The sequence below is a fragment of the Camelina sativa genome, chromosome 14 (genome assembly GCF_030686135.1).
Source record: "Camelina sativa cultivar CO46 ecotype springtype chromosome 14, ASM3068613v1".
In the NCBI taxonomy this organism is placed as follows: domain Eukaryota; kingdom Viridiplantae; phylum Streptophyta; class Magnoliopsida; order Brassicales; family Brassicaceae; genus Camelina; species Camelina sativa.
Window position 1 is genome coordinate 32434808 of NC_141893.1, and position 22029 is coordinate 32456836.

At 36.3% G+C, this 22029-nt stretch overlaps 1 protein-coding gene, 2 long non-coding RNA genes and 3 pseudogenes across 4 annotated transcripts; 4 read left to right on the forward strand and 2 right to left on the reverse strand.

Annotated features, from left to right (window-relative positions):
- Nucleotides 1-1720: 1720 nt before the first annotated feature.
- Nucleotides 1721-5227, forward strand: LOC104742857 (receptor-like protein 7 pseudogene; annotated as a pseudogene). The gene has a single exon (XR_015579890.1). The product of XR_015579890.1 is annotated as a receptor-like protein 7 pseudogene (transcript).
- A 354-nt stretch (nucleotides 5228-5581) lies between these two features.
- LOC104744139 (uncharacterized) lies at nucleotides 5582-7496 on the reverse strand. The gene is made up of 3 exons (XR_015579899.1): nucleotides 7299-7496; nucleotides 6252-6746; nucleotides 5582-6176 (listed from the first exon to the last, which is right to left on the reverse strand). It is a non-coding gene; the product is annotated as an uncharacterized LOC104744139 (long non-coding RNA).
- Nucleotides 7023-9555, forward strand: LOC147928920 (uncharacterized). Its single transcript, XR_015579900.1, has 3 exons — nucleotides 7023-7464; nucleotides 7575-7683; nucleotides 8238-9555. It is a non-coding gene; the product is annotated as an uncharacterized LOC147928920 (long non-coding RNA).
- Nucleotides 9556-10387: 832 nt separating this feature from the next.
- LOC104744140 (putative F-box protein At1g53360) lies at nucleotides 10388-12095 on the forward strand (annotated as a pseudogene).
- A 2724-nt stretch (nucleotides 12096-14819) lies between these two features.
- Nucleotides 14820-16931, forward strand: LOC147928921 (uncharacterized; annotated as a pseudogene).
- A 590-nt stretch (nucleotides 16932-17521) lies between these two features.
- On the reverse strand, nucleotides 17522-18712 carry LOC104744142 (asparagine synthetase [glutamine-hydrolyzing] 2; the record flags this gene model as incomplete). The annotated part of the gene is given in 6 exon segments (XM_087486321.1): nucleotides 17522-17723; nucleotides 17826-17887; nucleotides 18179-18226; nucleotides 18327-18447; nucleotides 18538-18567; nucleotides 18569-18712. Coding segments are annotated over 6 exon segments (435 nt in total), but the record flags the coding sequence as incomplete, so codon positions are not given.
- Between the last annotated feature and the right edge of the window lie 3317 nt (nucleotides 18713-22029).

Here is a 22029-nt window from a genome sequence, read left to right on the forward strand (position 1 = left end):
AGTCATAAACATAAAGGATAGACAAAGTCATTAACTAAAATAATAAAAAAAGTCATAAAAATAGAAGTAAAAATTTTAATAAGGTAAACGCTTGACCATATTCATTCATGATGTTGTCACGCAAAGCTTCCATCATTCATATGCATATACTTAACCTTTTGTATATAATAACCAATTAACCATTTAAAAATAAGAAAAGATGGGAAATTTTTAACTTTCATATATTGTATCATTAAATTAAGGAGTTTTTTTTTTCAAAAAATACTCATTTTTCTATATCACTTTACAAAAATACTCTTTCATGTTATCCATTTTCGAAAATATTCATTTCTATGTATAAAGTGACTAAATTCTAAGCCTTAAACTCCAAATATTAAACTCTACTCTCTTAAAATTATACCCTAAATGTAAAGTAGATAACCCAAACCTAAAAATGATTCTAAAAATTAATTCAACATATTGTAATTATGTAAAAGAGAGCAAAAAAATGAAAACGTTTTTAAAAAATGGTATTTTTAAAAAGTAGTATCTCAAAAGGGGCATTTCTAACAAATTCTCTTATATTAAATAGGTAAAAATGTGGAATAAACAGTATTTTGATTACATTGACTAGATTATATAAATAAGCATCTTTGCATAATTTAATTTCTTTTTATATTTGACATTAAATTATAAGTAATTTTATTCCTTATTTTTAAGAGAATCCACTCTGAAAATTTTAACTTTATTTTAGATAATTCATTTAGAATTCTCAACAATCATTACTACGATATACCCCTTTAAGCTTTTAAATGAACTCACTTTTTTCTTTTAATTACCCTAATACTTTATAAACATTGCTAAACTGACAATAAAAAATTATCAATAAAAATGAGGTTGTCAAAGATAAAAGTCACAAATCACTTAGGAAACATTCTTTTTTTTTTATCTATACCATGAGAAACAAATAATCTAAACTAGCATTGTAAATTATTTGAACTATAAATATAATTAACAATAATTATATTACATTGTATATTATTTGAATATATATATATATATATATATATACACTACACCATAATTTTATAAAACCATAAATCGTATTATAATTTCTAAAAAAATTATTAGAAAAACTCACGCATCGCCTGGACAACTTTCTAGTAAGATATATAATTATACTTAGTGGCCCCTAGATGTCAAATGTAATCGGCAGCAACCTGCATACATCTGTGTTTATAATGAAGCTTTGAAATTAATTTGTTTGACACTTTTAGGTTACATGATTAAACAGAAACAAATCATCAATTCTGAACCAGTTGATTTAAATTTATACAAAAAGAGAAGATTTTGTATCAAAAATTTTGACTGTCAACTTTAATAGCAATTGCCATGAGAATCATGAAAAAAACTACATGATTAAACAGAAATTTGAGAGTTGAAGAGGCAGTGATGAGAGATAAAACGTGACGTATGGGTTTGGTGATATTAGACAATGGGCATCGCTGTTTTACTAATGCAAGTAGCACAGTTTTGAGAACAAAACTCTTCAACCAAATAGCCAAGTCTACAAGTTTTGTTCTTTGTCTTTATGTACTAAATAATATTGAAAGTAATATTAGTTTTGTGGCTCGAAATTAAGGAAATGCAAATTTAGGAAAGTTAATACTGACGTATGTTTCAGGTTTGGAATTGGATAGAGGACAACAATGAAAGCATTTCACAGAAAAAATGCCATACGGGGTCCCAACTCCCATATAAAGTTGAAGAGTTGGCTTAAGCTACACGGCACTTTGATTTTTCTATTGTCCTCACTAAACTCCAAATTTCTAATTTCTTAAAACATGATTTTTTTAGGGGAATTTTTTAGGGGCCAAGAAGAACGAGTTTATGGTCTCGCAAGTCAAGTCTATTGCATTTTGGAAGGACTCATAAGATTTTTAGTAGGGAATATTTGTCTTCAAAAAGACTTCAAATCATCAAGTCAATGGAGCTTCATGTGTTTGTTTTTCTTATATATATATAAGTGACCTGCAACACTAATTTACCATCACTACTTCATATTACTTTTTCATTTCCACAAATATGAAAGCTTTCTTGTCTAATCAGAAAATGAGCTTCCTTCTTCGTTCCTTCTGTTTCCTTTTTCTCGTTTCAAGTTTTCTAAACACGTTTGTTTCTTCTACACAACGTTTGTGTCATCCCGACCAAAGGGATGCTCTTCTTGAGTTCAAGAGTGAGTTTTTGATCGATTCATATGGGTCCTCTTTCCGGAAAACAGAATCATGGGTGAATAAAAGTGATTGTTGTTCTTGGGATGGTATCACCTGTGCTGCTAAGTCGGGCAAAGTGATCGGGCTAGACCTTAGTTTCAGCAACCTCCATGGCCCGCTTAAATCCAAAAGCAGTCTATTTAAAATGCTTCATCTTCGTGATTTGAACCTTGCTTACAACAACTTCACCGGTTCGCCAATCGCAGCCGAATTTGACAAACTCATGGAGCTAAAAAGACTTAATCTCTCCCAGTCTTCACTATCAGGCCAAATTCCAATCAACCTTCTTCAGCTAACCAAGTTGGTGTCTCTCGATCTTTCTTCTCTTGAGTATTCTGGTTCTTTATTTTTATCCATTGATGGATACTTTCTTCATCTACTTGCTCAAAATTTGAGGAATCTTAGAGAACTGGATATGACCGATGTAAAAATTTCTTCAGAAATCCCCCATGAGTTTTCAAACATGCGATCTCTAAGGTCACTACATCTTTCTCACTGCAACTTGTCTGGAGAATTTCCAAGTAGTGTTCTTCTGATACCGTGCTTACAGTCCATTAGATTAAGCCGCAATCCAAATCTGAGAGGCAATCTTCCGGTTTTTGGTGAAAATAACTCTTTAATAGTGTTGTCTACTAAAATGACAGCCTTTTCAGGCCCCATACCCGACTCCATTAGCAACCTCAAACATTTGACTTCTTTGACCCTTTCCTTTTCTAAGTTCTCAAGAAAGATTCCGTTTTCGATTGGGAACCTTTCTCATCTCTCTATTCTCGATCTTCGTGGGAATAATTTTGTTGGTGAAATCCCATCTTCAATTGGCAATCTAAAACAATTGACTGTTTTTGATGTTAGCAGTAACAAGCTCAATGGAAATTTGCCTGTTTTGATACTCAATTTTACCCAACTACGTAGACTCGGACTCTCTTCAAATCAGTTCACAGGTTTCCTTCCACCAAACATCAGCCAATTCACCAGATTAGAGTCTTTTCATGGTGGAGATGATTCTTTTACGGGAGACATTCTTTCATCCCTACTCAAGATTCCCTCATTGACCCGAATCTTTTTGAGTTATAACGAATTCAGCGATTTTACCGGGATTGGGAATATCTCACTCTTCTTGCCTAATTTACAAGTTTTTTGTATTGAAAGTAGAAATTACAACAAAGTCATCGGTCCAGGAGTTGACCTAAATATCTTCTCACCTCTTAAGCAGCTTAAGTGGTTATCTCTCTCAGGCATTCCTCTTTCAACAACAAACATCACTTCTGATTTGGATTTTCTTCCAAATTTGGCATATTTGTATTTGCCAGGTTGCAACATCACTAAGTTCCCTGAGTTTATAAGATACGGAAGATATCTACTAATACTAGATCTTTCGAACAACAAAATCAAAGGTCAAGTACCAGACTGGTTGTGGAGACTGCCAAAGTTGTTCGAGGTGAATTTCTCTAACAACTCTCTCAGCGGTTTCAATGGATCCTTAAAATTTTCTCCTAAGAGTCAAATTAGTACTCTTGATCTAAGCTCAAATGCTTTCCAAGGACCACTCTTCATCCCATCCTCCAAAGATCTCAATTATTTTTCGGTTTCTAAGAATAACTTCACCGGGGAGATACCTCGATCAATATGTGGACTAAGCTCTCTAGTGGTTCTAGATCTATCAAACAACAACCTCAACGGCTCAATTCCTTGGTGCTTAGAGACTCTGGTGATGAGTTCTCTTTCAGATCTAAATCTCCGTAACAACACACTCAGCGGCATTTTTCCCGAAATATTTCAGAACGCCAAGAGCTTAATAACACTTGACGTCAGTCATAATCGATTAGAGGGCAAAATGCCACCTTCTCTTGGTGGTTGCTCTGCCTTGAAAGTTTTAAACGTGGGAAGCAACAAATTCGACGACTTGTTTCCCTTCCACTTAAATTCTTTGCAAAATCTTCAAGTTCTCGTCCTCCGCTTTAACAAGTTTAATGGCACATTACATAATTCTGATGGGTTTTGGTTTGGATTTCCTCAGTTGAAAATCATTGATGTATCATATAATGACTTCTTTGGTACATTGCCATCTGATTACTTTTTGAACTGGACGTCGATGTCCTCCAATAGAGATAATAATAATATAGAACCAGAGTACATTCGGAGTGGTTCAGGAAGCTCCTACTATTCACTTGTGTTGATGAGTAAAGGAGTAGCAATGGAGATGGAACGTATCCTTACAATCTACACATCCATCGATTTTTCAGGAAATCAACTTCATGGACCTATTCCTGATTCCGTTGGTCTACTGACGGAGCTACTTATTCTCAACTTGTCAAGCAATGCTTTCACCGGCCACATCCCATCTACTTTGGTAAACTTGACGAATCTTGAGTCACTCGACCTATCCCAAAACAAGATTTCTGGTGAAATTCCTCCTGAGCTTGGGACCCTCTCTTCTCTCGAAGTGGTAAACGTGTCACATAACCAGCTTGTAGGTTCCATACCACAAGGCACACAATTTCAACGACAAAATTGCTCCTCCTATGAAGGAAACCCCGGACTTAATGGTCTTTCCCTTAAGGATGTTTGCAGTCATATCAAAACGCCAACACCACCACAACCCGAACTGGTGGCGACAAAAGAAGAAGAAGAAGAAGAAGAAGAAGAAGAATCATTCAGTTGGATGGCAGCAGGTTTAAGCTTTGCACCTGGAGTTGTATTTGGGCTGGCCATGGGATACATAGCAGTTTCATACAAGCATGAGTGGTGGTTTATGAAGAGATTTGGCCGAAACAAGCAACAAAGCATCAGATTTCGTTAAGTCACTCATCGATGCATTCTCTCTTCCTTATTGCATTGTTGTTATGTTTATTAAAATTTTGTTGTATTTCAAGTTTTAAGCGTGTGCTGAATCAAGTTTTGTATAATGTGTTTTGAACTACTATTATTAAACCAAATTAAGACTGGCAAAAATAAAAGTTGGTGATTAATAGAAATATTACAATTTCATTAGATAATTTCATAGCTAAAAGACAACAATACGGTTTGTTGAGTGAATGCAATGTTACATTCTTAATTAATTCAATAACAAAACATCAATATTAAAATGCACAAGCCGTTTAATAAGCACGTCCGTTTACTAGCTCAAAGCTGATGTACATGGTTGTGTACTTGTGTTTGTCTTTGTGTCTGTGATTAGATATAATTATGCACTTAAACTGATTACAGGTGGTATGGTAATCAATGAGCTTCAATTCGAATCCAAATGCAGAAAGGAAGTCAAGTTTATTTCTGTGTCAATCATATTCTAAGCAAAATATGATTGGCACAGAATAAGAGTTTGAGAAGCATTACGAAAACATTACTTGTCTGCTCTTGATCTCAGTCAGCAACCAAAGAAGTGTTTATGCTTCTAGGTTAAACTAAAAATATAATACGCATAAAACATCCAGGCTAATTAACACTAAAGTGGATCATAAGACGACGTACAAGAAATATGGGAACATCTAGGCTCTTTCACATTCTAGTATACTATAAACTTACAAGTAGCTTCACTTGATATGGCGAAATTGAGTTCATCGAGGTCGACTGAAAACGTCTTTTCCACTATGAGTGTAGCAGCCACCATGAAAATGCCAAGGCAAGCTAAGTGGAGAGGTGTTTGGTTTTTGTTGTTGCGTGCAGAACACAGTTCCAATCCAGTGTTAAACATCTGCGTAACTATGTCTACGTCTCCAAGAAGAGCAGCAAGATGCAAAGGTGTGTCTCCGTGTGCGTTGCGGGAACAGAGGAGGGACGGTCGGAGCTCAATAATCTTGGAGAAGAGTTCTCGGTGACCAAGCTTCGCAGCCATGTCAAGCTTCCCACTAGGCGGATGTAGGAAAAAAGGTTCATACCTCGCACAATGAGTCAAGACCTTTGTATCATGTGCTCTACCAGGTACACCTACATATGCGTATATGAACTTCATATCAAAGTTACATATAGCAAGAACATTTATTGTTGGTTCTTGCTTTCGACCTTTATATGCTTCTGCAGATCGACTTGGAGAGCGAACCGGGATATGAGTTCCATCAAGTGCTCCAACACAATCTTTAAAAAATGGCCAATATCGATCATCAATCATCCGGCATCTCCAACTTTCCCATATCATCAAACCGAGCCTCCGGCCTATTATGAGTTAACGTTCTAAAGGTGGTGTATTTTTTCTTACACGAATCATACATATTCTTAAAAGGGTTCCATTTGTTATATCCCCTCTTAAATGTCTCTTCGAACTTCTTCATGATGTTATCTTTCCCAGTTTAGTTCATTCCTACACTTGTTCTATTTCTATTTTTTCTCTCATCTGCATAAAGTTTAAAGAATAACCGAGTTTCCTCATCGGTCCAAATCTAAAAAGATGCATAAAAAAATCTGAAACCACAACCACTAAGATCAAAACTAAACACTAAGATAAAAACCAAAACACTTATATCTTTAGACATTTCTTTCTCAAAACACTTGAGTTGTAACCTGAAAAATCATCAAAAACCAAACAAACAAGTGTTAAAAAACTGTAAAATCAGCAACCCTCGTAAACTATCAAATATAATAATCAATCATAACCTATCAACATTTCAATAGAAGACTTCGTGACAATAAATGGCAAATGAGAAGACTTCGTGACTAAGATACAACACACCACAACACAACATACAACATACCACACCACACCACACCACAACACACCACAACCACTAACATTAACAAGGGACTTAAGTTAAGCTACACCATTTAACAATCTAAACTACAGCCACAAAATTCAAAAGTAAAGCTTTATGTTGAGGGACACACAACACAAGACTCGTTCACCACACCACAACACACAACACTAAAACTGTAGAAACAAGAGAAAGAGGTGAACCTTCGGGTTGGAAACTATCAAATAGACATACCCATCAAAGCAATACAATCAATTAATCTCAATCCGTGTTAAAACAGAGATCGAGAGAGAGTTATATAAAAGAAGCAGAAGCAGAAGAGCTTACGAAGATGAGAGTAGGGAGAAGACAAAGAGAATCGAACCTGGATCTGCTCCTCGTCGCTTTGTTCTTCTTCCTCTCCTCGAAGTGACTAACTAAGTTCAAGCAGACAGAGAAATCGAGCCTAGATCTGCTCTTCGTCGGCGCGGCTTTGTTCTTCTCTCCTTCTCCAAGCGACGATCTAAGTTCGAGAAATCAAATCAAATTAGGTCAGGTTATTTTGTAAAACAATAAACAAAACAAGGATATTTTTGACATTTACCACATATAACATAAATTTTAATCGTTAATCGCTGACTTTATTAAGCGTCTGCCGCAGCGTCAGCGTCATGACGCAGATAGTTGCGGTAACCAAACGAATATTGTTATTCGCGTCAACCACTACCTGCGGCGACCAAACCAACAGCACTAGAAAATATAAAGTTTTTGTAAGTTCAGCTCTTAAAAATATTGTTCCTCTTTAGAGACAGATCAGCTAATGTAATTCTATTATTCTTAAACAGATCGAGCTAATATAATTCTATTTTACACCACAAATATATCTTCTAACTCCCAACTCATCAATATAGTCTATTTATATAGCTAAGTGTCGTTTGTGTGTCAAAACTCTGCAAGCCATCCATTATTAACCATATTTCTTCCCCATCAAGACTTTTTCTTTTAAGGTTTTGAAATCATATAAATCAATGTCGGAACCAATTTGTTCATCATGGGTACTAAAATTAAAGAGCATATCGTGTGTGTAGCGTTTTGTTGTAAAATAATCTGAAAAAATCGTGGAAGTCAACTCTCAGAATCCAACGAAACGTAGTATCTGCCTTGTTCTACACGAAACCATAGAGTTTACCAATTTCAATTATGACCACTAATGAGCACTAATTGTAGCAGGTGAAAAAAAAAACTATCTCTCTCTCTCTCTTTTGTGCGCTTTGTTCATTATCTTTGTGGTTTGGTATTCAATTTAATTTATATATCCTTTCAGTTTCAACAATGGAAGGGTCTTGTAAAAGATTTATACATTATGTCTTTGGACAGCAGAAGAAGAGTGTCTCGGTAAAAGGTAAATTGCTTACTTGTAATCATTTGGGATAGTTACATCGTACGTACTAACAATGAAGTGATCTATAAGAAAATATCATCCATGACTTTAAACTCTCCGTTACATGAACCCAAGAATTAAAATTTCTGAACGGAATGAACAAATGAATCAAAAGCGTAGCGTCATTTGATTTAAATATGATTTGACTCTGTTTTGGTATTGCTCATAGATAATCTATATATATAATTAGGGAGTTTCTCTCATTCTAAGCTATCCACGTCAGCATAATTTTCTACAAATTTTGTGGGCTTTGTATCCTATTTGAAATTTAAATTATTTGGGTTTATTCAGTTTTATAAGCCCACTCTTATTTATTTAATTTTCCAGAACGTAAATATAAAAAACAGAAATATCATTATCAGAAATTTTAATCTACATGATTCTAAGATAAACCATCAGCCCCAAAAATTAAAACCAGTAAAAAAACTTCGAAATATACAGGAAAAGAAAACAAAATGGTAAAACTGAAATACTAAAATTTGAAACCAACACAGTTTAATCTTTTAGATTCATAGAAATCAACTTAACAAAAAGATAAACCAAACAAAAAGAAACGAAACTCTTCACAAAAACACATAGAATAATACACTATCAACGAACATCAAAATAAAAAGAACAACAATCTAATCTACCAAACAACCTACTAACTGAAGAATTTACCAGAAACTGACTTAGCTTCCACCAGCAAGTGAAACCAAAATAGACTCAATGAACAGTCTTCCCAAGACTTACCAGAAGCATCACCAATCAAACAATCAACCACTCTCTCCTAAATTAAAAGAATTTTTTACTGTACACGGTTCTATCGATCGTGATGGAGAAGGGGAAAGTCCAAATAAGAGATTAGCAAAAAATATATAACTATGTGTTTGTGTTACATACGTATTGGTTTCTCCGGCTTGGTTGGTTAAGTATTGATTGACTCATCCAATAGGTGGCAGTTTTGAATCACCATACCCTTTTTTGTTTCTTTTTTTGTTTTAATATTACAAAACGAGTTATATTTAACGGAATTTAGTCATTTACGAACGCTGACTTAGCCCTGTAAAATATATCCGTCAATTAACTTAATTGTGTATCTTATTTGGCAAAGTTAAAAAAATTTACAATTTAACTGAAAATAATAAAAATTGACAATTAAATTCACCATAAGTAAAGTTGAGGCTTTTTCAACATTTTTGCTAACTTCGTGTTTTTAAAAGGATGAAGAAGAAAATAATTACACAACACAGGTCAATTGAGAAAAAAAAAACAAAATAAGCAAAAAAACCCAATACTAAAAACAAATAGGTCCATCAAGTGAAATAAAAAGCTTTAGACAATTGCCTGTTAAGGTCTATTTTAACCAAATGGTAAATCAGACAAATATAATTGCACAGTAAAAAACAATACAAAACACGCTTAAATATCACATTCACCGGAACATATAATCTCAAATTTTTATAACCCCAAATTTCATCAACAGGACCGGCTCAAAAAACTTTTTAACCATGTACTAAAGTAAATAAATAATAACTTTTCGTTTTATATTTAAAAATCTGAAAATTTGAACCCTCTGTTAAAAAAAAATTCAGAGAAAATAATGGAACCATGTGCTTGGGTGCTAGCACACTCTTACATATAATCAAAAACATAAAACAAAAAATAAAACAAAAAATACATAAAAAGATACATTAGCATTGGTGCCCGTTAAGCACATGTGCTAAGGATTCAAAAACACTAGGTCCAGAAAAAAACATGTTTATTAAAATTATTTCATAAAATATATATGTAGGTTTTTTTATTAATCATATACTATTGACTCAACATAAAATTTAAGCCAAGCATGATTAGCATATAACCCCGCGCGTTGCCCAGGTTCTCACCCCTAGTTTATGTAGTTAGGGGGAAAAAGGTGATAAATTAAGTAATTGGGCCTAGAGAGCCCATCTAGGATCGTAGCATTATAAAAAGGTAAAATTTCGTTCATCGTAAGCTACATCGTAAGCTTTGTAAAGAGATAATAATAGGGTTTGAAGCATTTGCCATGAAAGATGATCATTCATCGGGAGCGCAGTCAAAAAAGAAGAAAGAAAAATAAACATTTGGAGCAGCAGGTCTCACAAGCTTCAAACTCGGTAAGAGAATACTCAGATCCAATCCCAGTTGATCTTCTTATTGACATATTCTCTAGCGTCTCTGCAAAGTCTATAGCTAGGTTTCGTTGCGTGTCCAAATCATGGGAATCCATACTTCGTCGTCCTGATTTCACAGAGCTGTTCCTGACCAAGTGATCTGTAGCTCGTCCACGGCTTTTGTTTGCCTTAGAAATTGATAAAGAGTTATATGTTTCTCTTCGCCTCAACCTCAAGGTCCAAATGATGAGATATCTTCTCCAGTGGCGGAGGTAGAGAAGTATTAGGGGTGTCATATGACACCCCTGAAATTATAAATTTTGGTTTAGCTTTTATTAAAAACTTTAATTACATATGTCTAAGCAATTTGTTGACACCCCTCTAAAATTTTGTTGACACCCTTCAAATAAAAATACAACTCTAGCTAGTCCATGATTCTTTCATATTTCATTTTCTATTAAGTTTTTCTATAATTTTAAGATATTAACATATGATCATTGGGTTTTTTAGACAAACTATTGGGCTTAGCATTAACAAAATTTCAATCGATTCTATATTTGTATGGTTAAACATAAGTCGATAAAATCATTAAACGGCAAAAGCATACTTTTTAAAAAACGTGGACTCTTCCTCTTCCATCTTCATCTTTAGAATGTTTTTAAAGTATGAGTGAGCTTAGAATTTATATTTATAATGAATTTTTATAGTAACATTGTTTTAATATAACTTTTTCTTTTGAAAAAAAAATATTATGACACCCATAAATAATTTTTCTGGCTCCGCCACTGATCTTCTCTTGTAGCCACCCCTTATAAGTGTTTCCCCAAATACTTTCCAACTGGTCAATGTACCGAGCTCTGCGGATTGGTCTTCCTTCGAAGAAGAAAAGCGCGGGTGATTTGTAACCCCGTCACTGGAGAGTCCATAGCTTTACCCAGAGTGAAAGCGACGGGTGTTGGAGATAGCTATTTCGGCTTTGATCCGATCAGCAAACAGTTCAAAGTGTTGTGTATGACATGGCCACGTTATGGAACACCCAACACTCATCGGATTTTGACATTGGAGACTGGAAAAAAACGTATATGGAGGACGATCCCACCCAGTACTTCCCCATTATTCTATGTATGATGGAATCTGCATCAATGGTGTTTTGTATTGCATAGCTTATTTTCGAGGTGACGTTTCTAAGTGTATGGCTTGCTTCGATTTTGGGCTTGAGAAATTCAGCTTTATTAAATTACCTGAAGGCATGAACTACTCTACTCGGGAGCTAACTTTGTTCAACTACAAAGGTAAATTAGGTGTACATCAGTATATTGATCGGTTCCACAACGATAGATCTGGGTTGTGGGTTCTAGAAGATGCTGGAGAACATAAATGGTCCAACCCTATATGCATACTGCCATACACAGTCTACCCTGGTAACAGTTTTGTCGGAATGACGGCTACCGGAGAGATTGTGTTTTCGTCGACGTCAAAGCCTTTCTACATTTTCTTCTACAATATCGAGAAGAAGACTTATACAAGAATCCATATTCAGGGATTTGAAGAGTTGCTAATTACGCCTTATATTGGAAATTTCGTTCGCATCTTTTTAGACTTTTTAGAGGATATGAAGTTAGTCTAAGTGTGTTCAAGGGCTTCATAACTTTAGACTTTATAATTTATATATTTTAATTTTCAATAGTTTGGATTTTATCTTAAAAACAGAGCTAATTTAGTCAATTAGTCCCACTATACATGTTTCACTTGCAAATATTTCTTATATTTCTATGAGCTTTTTAGGTCTTTTAAGATATCAATTATTGTGTTTAGAGCTTTGTATATAGTTTACCTCTTCATCAACATCTTCTCGTGATCGCTATTGAAGTATAGTAGTAGAGCAAATTAAGTGTCATTGTGTATATATCGACGCTTTGCAGACCATCCATTTTCGCTGCAAGAGTTATTAATTATTGCCCTATCAAGTTCATTTTTTTCTTTCTTTTTTTAGATTATGAAGTCATATGAATTAATTTCCATAACAATTTGTTCCTCTCATATGACACCATTTTCTTTCATATTTCTAAAAAGTTTGCTTCATCTATTTCTAAAAAGTATGCTTTATTTGAAGTCGATTTATTTATCGTCTTTTGCATATATTCTTGGGAAAGAAAATGGTGTGTTGTTGGAAAGGAAGACTTCCTCTAACATTTGTTCTAAATATGTCTGCATAAAAGACGACCGGTACATGCCTAAAGACCCATCTATGGGTGAGCATGTAAAAGATCTTGGATATGAGTTATGGACCCAAAAGATATATCAAAGAGGTTGTAAAAATGACGAAGATATTACGATATACTCGAATATGTACCGAATATTTACTTAGATATGACTCTATCATAAACGCCAAACTCTATGTGTATAAATAGCAACAATATGTGAATGAATACAACAATGCTTTCAGAAATATTTCATGGTATCATAGCAGAAAACTCTTGTGACCTAATTTCTTTTCTACTGGCGGCCCTTGCTTGGCTTCAGTAACCGCTGCCTTCGTTCTAAAATCATCAACCTAGCCACCGGCGCTGTAAAAGCCGGTGTTGCTTCCGCTATTTTCTACTATCCGTGAAAACCACCGCCGCTGCCACTTTACTTCTACTTTTGCCGCCGCTTCACAAGCCGCTGCATGTCTGTCCTCTACTGTTTCTACAAGCCATCGTTGCTCCACAAGCAGTTGTAGCTTCCGCACAAACTAATTACTACTTCAGCCTCCACCGTTGCACAAACGGTCGTTGCTTTACATTGTCGCTTCATCAAACCAGCACAACTACTTGATCTACTACCGCCTAACAAGTTGCTTCAACGTTGACTTCTATTGTTTGAGAAGCACACGTTACATGACCTCTCACGTCATGAGATGCATGAACTCTTACGATCGTACGTACTTCTACATCACAATATAGATTTGAAGACCTCAAGTAATTCATCATCAACTTCGACATATGTTCTACAATTCTACTAGTGTTATGGTGAACCCAACACATGTGATTTTATTCAACTACCATGCTGCTGCTGTACAAGCCGCCGCACTTCTACAAAACTACCACTTCTATACTTTTCATACACTGGTCGCTCCTGTTCATTCACAAGTTGTTGTCAATACTACAAAGTTTTCCAATCTCATACGCGTTACAACGTATGAGCTTGAGGGAGGGTATCAAGAAAACCGGAGATCAAGGAGGATCTAGAAGATATACATTAAGAATATTTACACTATATCTCTTATGTATTACTTACATTTGTATTTATCGGAAACTTAGCCTTATCGTATCTCTACCATTAGAGCAATCTCATTGCACATACCCTTGGGATGTCTTTGATTTGTTTAGTAATATAATCAAAAAAAGAAAAAGTTTTAATCATAATTTTTGTGAGACACAGGTCTCTGCCGAGACCCTTTTAGTTCACAGACACGTGTCACTATTTTATTGGTTAAGTTTTTTTTTTTTTTTTTTTTTCATTTTCTTCTCACTCTCTTTCGACAAAATCAAAAGGATGAAACGCAAAATCAAAACGATCGAGATCGGTTGTCTCGTCGTTTCCAGAAACAAAACATTTGGATCCATCTCTTCTCAAAACCCTTCAAAAATTTATTGGATTGTGGTTGATTTCGTGGCTCCAATTCTACGTTTTGATGAATCATCGAACGGAGATTAAAAAGGAGTGAGGATGGAAGAAGGATCTTTGTGTTTCTTTTCTTCTAGCTCATCTTCTTGTGCTCGAGTTGATGGCAAAGAGTACACAACCGTTCAATCTCCTATTTGCAAATACCAAATGAGACACCCAAGGATGACTAATGGGAGGACAAAAATAAAAAACAGGGGTGCGAAGAGATTTGTATTATTTTTAGTATTATTAAAAAATAAAGACACCCAAATGAGGATGTGCAATGTGTTTGCTCTTATGTATAAAAACCTATCTTATGTTAATGTATAAACAATGCCTTTCTAAATTATATCATGGTATCAGAGCAAGTTGTTCTTGTGACCTAATTTTTTCGTTCACCGCCGCCGCCGTTAAACTCTTATACCTTGTTTTACTCTTGTCCTTTGTTCTTGCTTTTACCATGTCTGGACAACAAGTTACAGTTGCGGCTGATGCCTCTTCTACCAAGATATACTCTCTTAATGCATATAATAACCCATGTGCCTTGATTTCCTCTGTCATCCTCACCGAAGACAACTATCCTGAATGGGCTACTGAGTTGAAAAACTCGCTTCAAGCAAAACAAAAACTCGGTTTCATCGATGGCATTGTCCTCAAACCAGCCACTGAACCTGACCTGAGTATGTGGCTTAATGCAAAATCGATGATCGTTGGCAGGATCCGTACCTCTATTGATCCAAAGATCTGCTCTACTGTGTCGTTTGTCTCCGACGCTTCGACGTTGTAGACCTCTATCCGTGATCGCTTCTCTGTCGGGAACGGAGTCAGGAAGCAAGTCTGGAAAGATGAGATCTCGGCTTGCAGACAGGATGGCCAATTTGTCTTGTCATATTACGGACGCCTCTCTAAGCTTTTGGAAGAGCTCCAGAATTACAACACAAGTCGGGTTTGCTGTTGTGCAGCAGCTCCCGATATCGCCAAGGACTGTGAAGACGACAAAGTTCATCAATTTCTGTTTGTTCTTGATCTTCCTCGCTTCACCAACATTCGATCCACCATTACTAATCAAGATCCCCTTCCCTCTCTGAATCAAGTGTACTCTCGTGTTGTTCGAGAGGAAAAGAATCTCAATGATGCAACTGTGCGTGAAGTTAACAAAACAGAGGGCATTGGTTTCTCTGTTCAACCAGAGGTAGCTTCCCAGGTTGCCGCCGTGTTTGGTTCAAGAACTCGTGATCGATCCACCCTTTCCTGCACTCATTGTCGTTGCCAGGTTCATGATGTTTCTGAATGCTTTCAACTTCATGGATTTCTAGATTGGTATTTTGAACAAAAGGGTGGTACTCGTTCCTCCACTTCTGACACTCGTGACGTCTCTGTTCGTGGAAGCAGTGAGTTACGTTCTGCTCAACGTGGTGGCCGTTCATCTAGAGGTCGTGGTCGTGGTCGTGGTCGGGTGAACAATGCTCGTGCTGCAATAGTCTCCGACAGTAACACAGACCAAATAACTCATCTCATCAGTTTGCTTCAAAGCCAATGTCCGTCCACCACCTCTGAAAAATTGTCGGGTAAAACGAATCTTATTGATGTGATTATTGATACAGGAGCCTCACATCACATGACCGGAGACTGTTCTCTCCTGGTTTATGTCGTCGACATCGTTCCGTCCTCTGTGATGTTTTCTGATGGTCGTTTATCTCGAGCTACTAAGTGTGGCTCTCTCCGACTTAGCCCCGCTTATCTTCTCAATGATGTGTTATTTGTTCCGGATTTTGACTGCACCTTAATCTCTGTTTCTAAGTTGTTGAAACAAACTGGTTCTATAGCAATCTTTACCGACACTTTGTGTTTTCTGCAGGACCGTTTTTTGAGGATTTTGATTGGAGCAGGGGAGGAACGTGAGGGAGTGTATTATTTTACCAGTGTGTCAGCTGCGTGTGTGAACAAAGTCTCATCAGATGTTTCTGCTTCACCGGCCTTGTGGCATCGTAGACTAGGGCACCCATCTACTAGTGTTTTGCGTTCCTAACCAGAATGTGTACAATCTCCCAATGATGTTGGAGAGATCAAACATTGCGATATTTGTTTTCGTTCTAAACAAACAAGAGAAGTTTTTCATGATAACATTAATAAAGCTTTGGATTCTTTTTCCGTAGTACATTGTGATGTATGGGGTCCATATCTTACTCCATCAACAAGTGGAGCTCGCTATTTTCTTACATTAATTGATGACTACTCCCGGTCGGTTTGGACGTACTTGATGACAGCCAAATTTGAAGTCCGTGGACTTATTAAAAAAATTTGTGCGATGTCTGAACGATAATTTGGTAAAAAGGTTAAGGTGTTTCGCAGTGATAATGGGACTGAATTCATGTGTCTCACGTCCTATTTTCAACAGCAAGGGATTATTCATCAAACTTCCTGCGTTGATACTCCACAGCAAAATGGCCGGATAGAGCGTAAACACCGTCACATCCTTAATGTGGCCCGTGCTTGCCTTTTTCAGAGTCATTTACCGACTACCTTTTGGGGCGAAAGCGTTCTTACTGCTATGCATCTTATCAATCGCACTCCATCCTCTGTTTTACAGGGTAAGACACCGTATGACATGCTCTTTGGTTCGCGACCTTCTTATGCCATTATCCGCACCTTCGATTGTTTATGCTATGCCCATCACCGCTCCCGCGACAAGGATAAGTTTGGCTCTCGGAGTCGGAGGTGTATCTTTGTCGGGTACCCGTTCGGGAAGAAGGCATGGCAACTATATGATCTTGACACAGGCCAGTTCTTCACAAGTAGAGATGTGCGATCTTAGGAAGATGTGTTTCCTTTCGCTACTATTTAACCCTCTTCACTGACCGTCACACCACCGGGTCCTGTTGGCAGTGATTTGTTTCTTGATGAACCTACCATTCACTACAAATTTTGGTTTGTATAGTTACGAAAAATATTGTAGCTATTTACACATTTCGTCACAAATTTATGTTTGCTACAAATTTGTTTCGAAATTTTATTTGCGCCAATAGGGTAGTTGCTAATTAAGATTTGTAGAAAATCGTAACAAATTTGCTACAAATTTAATTTGTGTCAAATTTGCTACAAATGTGCTACAATTTAATTTGTGTTTGTTTGCTTCAATTGTGTCTCAATATAATTGTAACAGATTGTTACAAATTCTCACAAAACAAGTTCTGGCTAATAGACACAAAAAATGACACTAACTCTCTGTAGCAAAATAACAACAAAGATCTTCAATTTAGTTGTAAGAATTAGCTAATATATATTTGTAGCTAATTGCCACAATTTGATTAAATTACTCAAAAATATATATTCTGGCAAATAACCACAATTAGAAATCATCTGATATGGTTTTAAACCAAAACCGTTTATATGGTAGTAAAATCATTTGTGGTTTTAAACATTAACTTATTAGGAAGAAGTCAGTACGTAGAAGACAAACACTGTACAAAGAAGCATAAGACATGATACAACGTTATATACATTAACACTAACCACTGATAGCTAAATAGCTTAGAACTCTTAGAAAAGCTTTTTGTTACAGAACTCTCTTTCACTCTCAATCCGCAAGAACTGTTGCTCCTTCCACCTGTTACACCACCAAAGTTTGTGTTTATGAGCTTCTTTTGTAGTTGCTAAACAAAAACAAAAAAAAATACTAAATCTGATTTGTTTTTGAAGAATCAGTCACCTTGAAGGTCACTCCCCAAATATCTTCCTCATTAGCAGGAATGGCTGTGATCTTGGTCTTAGGCAGGCCCGGCCCACAGGAGAAGCAAGTGAAGCCAAAAATTCGGGCCCAAAATTTTAAAAGTCTCTTTTATTTAAAAATCTGTTAAATAAAAGGCCTTTTTTTAAAGTATATATATAAGGATATGTATAAAGTTTTTTTTATTCACGTGTAAAAGGCCTTTTTCATTTGTAAGATATGTAAAAGGCCTTAAAATATCAAGTGGTGGTCTTTTATATAAAACCTATAACTTTTGTCACACATTTTTTAAATTTTGCTTAGGGCCCTCATTAATGTTGGGCCGGCACTCTTAGGGTTCTCAAAGCTCATAAGCCCACCTAACGCCGTCGAGTAATAACAGCCTGCAACACACATGCACAACCATTCAAAACTCGAAACCGCTTCAACTAAGCTTGTGATGCCCCCAAAATCTAGAACTTAAAAGAGTGATGAAAAACGAACCTTGAGGGAAAGAAGCAAGTGACTTGCCACAAGCACCTTTTAGCAGCTCAACATCATCAGCAAATGCCACGTACCCATCAGCTGTTATTCCCCAATACAATGGAACCTTACCGACTTGGTCCTGCAGCAAAATCAAGACCGATTTTTACCACCGAATCAAATCTACTTTACTGACAAGAAAGGAATTCTGAGGGTTAAAAAGAGAACTTACCGAGTCTACAAACAGAGTAGAAGTTGATTTTATCAAAGAACGCAAAGGCAAAATCGCCACTTAGGTGAGCCACAACATGGTTGGCTGGGTAAGGAGCTCTGTCACGGAGAGTCCTGTAAGCCTCGATGTATAAGAACCTTGATTTATATGGTTTTAAACCTTGTAAAAGAACCCAAAATTAATAGAAATTTTCACAATAAAGCTAGCATATGAAAAGCTTTTAAGGCTATATAATGTCTAAACTAAGTTTCTTCTCTGTAAGAGAATCTTACTGACTCAATGTGCCAGAAGTGAACAAACCTCAGACGAAGCAGCACCACCGAATAGCCAAACAAAATCCAAGAACAAAAATTTTCAGATCCACCTCGAGAGCAGCCAGAAAAACAAACAAGTCACCACCATTCCCAATCCAACGAGAACAGAGTCGAGAAACCTGATTGTCGAGACATGAAAACCAGATCAGGAACCTGAGACCTCCAAGCCTTGATCGGAGAAGCGAGACGGAGCCACCGGGGAATAGATCCGTCTAAGAACAACCCCAATCCGCCCCAAGGAGGAGACGACGAAGCTAAAGGTGGAGAGAAGAGAAGCCGGCCATCGGTGAAATTTTTTTTTTTTTTTTTTTACGGCGAACACTCGAGAGAGAAAATAAGTTTCTACAAAGGAAGTACTTAAATAGGACTCACGGCTAAGTAACAATATCGGAATATCCTATCATTTTAATTACTTAAAATAGCTTAATAAATTTTCCTGGGCTTTAGTTGGTGATGAGAAGCGACGCAAAGTTAACGTCATTTTTGAGAATTGACTTTAAATACATACTATTTAACATCGTTTCTGTTTTGTGATACTAAGAAAACATTTGACATCATTTCTTAAGCGATGCTAAAATTAAATGATATTATTTGATATCATTTTTTAAGCGATGCTAAAATTAAATGATACTAACCAAAACTAAACGATGCTAAAAATTAGTTCTTCTATCACTTGATAAACAATGTTTAATATTTAGTTTTACTGGATTTGACATTGCTTTTTTACAAGTTTGTTATATGATTGTTTTAAAAAAATTTGGTCACTATTAATATCTCACCTTCAGAAAATATTCTAAAACACTTTTTATCTTTTGTTACAATAATAAGTAGTAGCAAACTAAAAAAAAATATTATTTAAAAATTAAATTTTTCGTTATACTTTGTGAGAATAGTTAGTAATTAAATACTACAAATTTTGTTACGATACATAATACTGAGTATATTTGTTACACATATATTCTTACTTATTCATAGTTAATCACCACAAACATAATTAGTAACTAATTATTACAAATTTAGTTACGATCCACAGTAGTGGATATATTTGCTATAAAAATTTTGTGACTTATTTGTAGCTAATTACCACAAGAATAGTTAGTAACTAATAATTACAAATTTAGTTTTGATCGAAAATAGTAAGTATATTTTTCACAAAAATATAGTTACTTATTAGTAGCAAATTACCACAAATTTTATTGGTATTACAATTGTCACTATTTCTCACAAATAGCTACACTTTTGCTACAAGTTTTTTAAATTTAAATTTTGTCACTAATGTGTAACTAATGTCTCAAATATTTGCTACAAATTATGTTTGTCACATATATTGAAGCTATATCATCCATATTTTGTAGTGATTGTTGGTGTACCTCCGTCTTTCGAACAATTATTTTCTATTCCTCTTGTCACCATTGTTGTTGTTGATCATATACCTGTTGTTGTTGCCTCACTGTCAACACCTACACGGCCAGTGTCTCAACCAACACCATCGTTAGCTCGTCAAGGTGATATTGACTCTGCTTCTCCATCTTCGTCAACTTCTCCTATTGCAGATTTTGTGCCTGTTGTTGAGTCACCTCCTTCACCGGGTCTTCCCGAGCTCTTGGGAAAGGGCCATCGTGAAAAGAACCCATCTGTGTTGCTTAAAGATTATGTTGTCTCTCAAAATGTACACCCTCCGTCACACGTTCTCTCTCCTGGTTTCTCCATCGAAGATTCCTCGTCTACGGTCTCCGATAAGGTTTTGTACCCTATTGATGATTACTTACATAAGTCTGGTTTTTCAGCCAACCACATTTCCTTCCTTGTTGCGGTTCTTGACATCAATGAGCCCAAGCATTTTAAAGATGTTGTGCTCATCAAGGAATGGTGTGAAGCAATGCAAAAGGAAATTGATGCTTTGAAGCTAAGCATACATGGGATGTCATTGATCTGCCTCCCGGGAAGAAAGCTATTAGCAACAAATGGGTCTATAAATTAAAATTCAATTCCGACGGAACCCTTGAAAGACACAAAGCTCGTTTGGTTGTAATGGGGAATCATCAAAAAGAAGGTATTGACTTTAAGGAAACTTTTGCTCTCGTTGCTAAAGTGTAGCAGCTGTCAAGAACTGGGAAGTACACCAAATGGACGTCCACAACGCCTTCTTACATGGTGATCTTGATGAGGAAGTGTACATGAAACTGCCTCCGGGTTTCAAGTCAACGGATTCCAACAAATTATGTTGTCTTTGAAAGTCTTTATACGGTCTTAAACAGGCTGCGCGTTGTTGGTTTTCAAAGTTGTCCACTGTTCTTCGGGAACTCGGTTTTACGTAGAGCTATCAGGACTACTCCTTATTTACCTTACGTTGAGGGGAGCTTATTCTTCATGTTTTGGTGTATGTGGATGACTTTGTTATTGAAGGAAATGATCTTCATGCAATCAATGAATTTAAGCTTCAGCTCAACAAGTGTTTTCATATGAAAGATTTGGGCAAGCTTAAGTATTTTCTAGGTATTGAGGTCTCTAGGGTACCAGATGGTTTTTGCTTATCACAACGCAAGTATGCTCTTGACATCATCACTAAAGCTGGTCTCTTAGGTGCCAAACCATCGCCAGTTCCTATCGAGCAGAACCACAAGCTTGCTTCTGTCAAGGGTCCTACGTTTGATAATCTGGCGCGGTATCGACGCTTAGTAGGACGGTTCATCTACTTAACCATCACCCAACCAGATTTGAGTTACGTCCTGCATATCCTTTCTCATTTTATGAAAGCCCCACTCGTGGCTCATTGGGAAGCTGCTTTGCGCCTTGTTCGTTACCTCAAAGGTTCTCCTGTCCAAGGTATCTTCCTCTGTTCATATAGTGCACTACATATCAGTGTGTATTGCGACTCTAACACGGCGGTCTCTCTCCGCCTATATTGTTTACTTGGGTGATTCACCAATTTCATGGAAGACGAAGAAGCAAAAGACGGTTTCCTCTTCCTCTGCTGAAGCAGAGTACCCTGCTATGGCCTATACTCTCAAGGAAGTCAAATGGCTCAAATCTCTTATGCGTACCTTGGGAGTTGATCATCCACACCCTATCGACCTTCATTGTGACAGTGAGGCTGCCATATATATAGTTGTTAATCCTGTTTTCCATGAACGCACCAAACACATTGAGTCTGATTGTCATCAGGTTTAGGATGCTG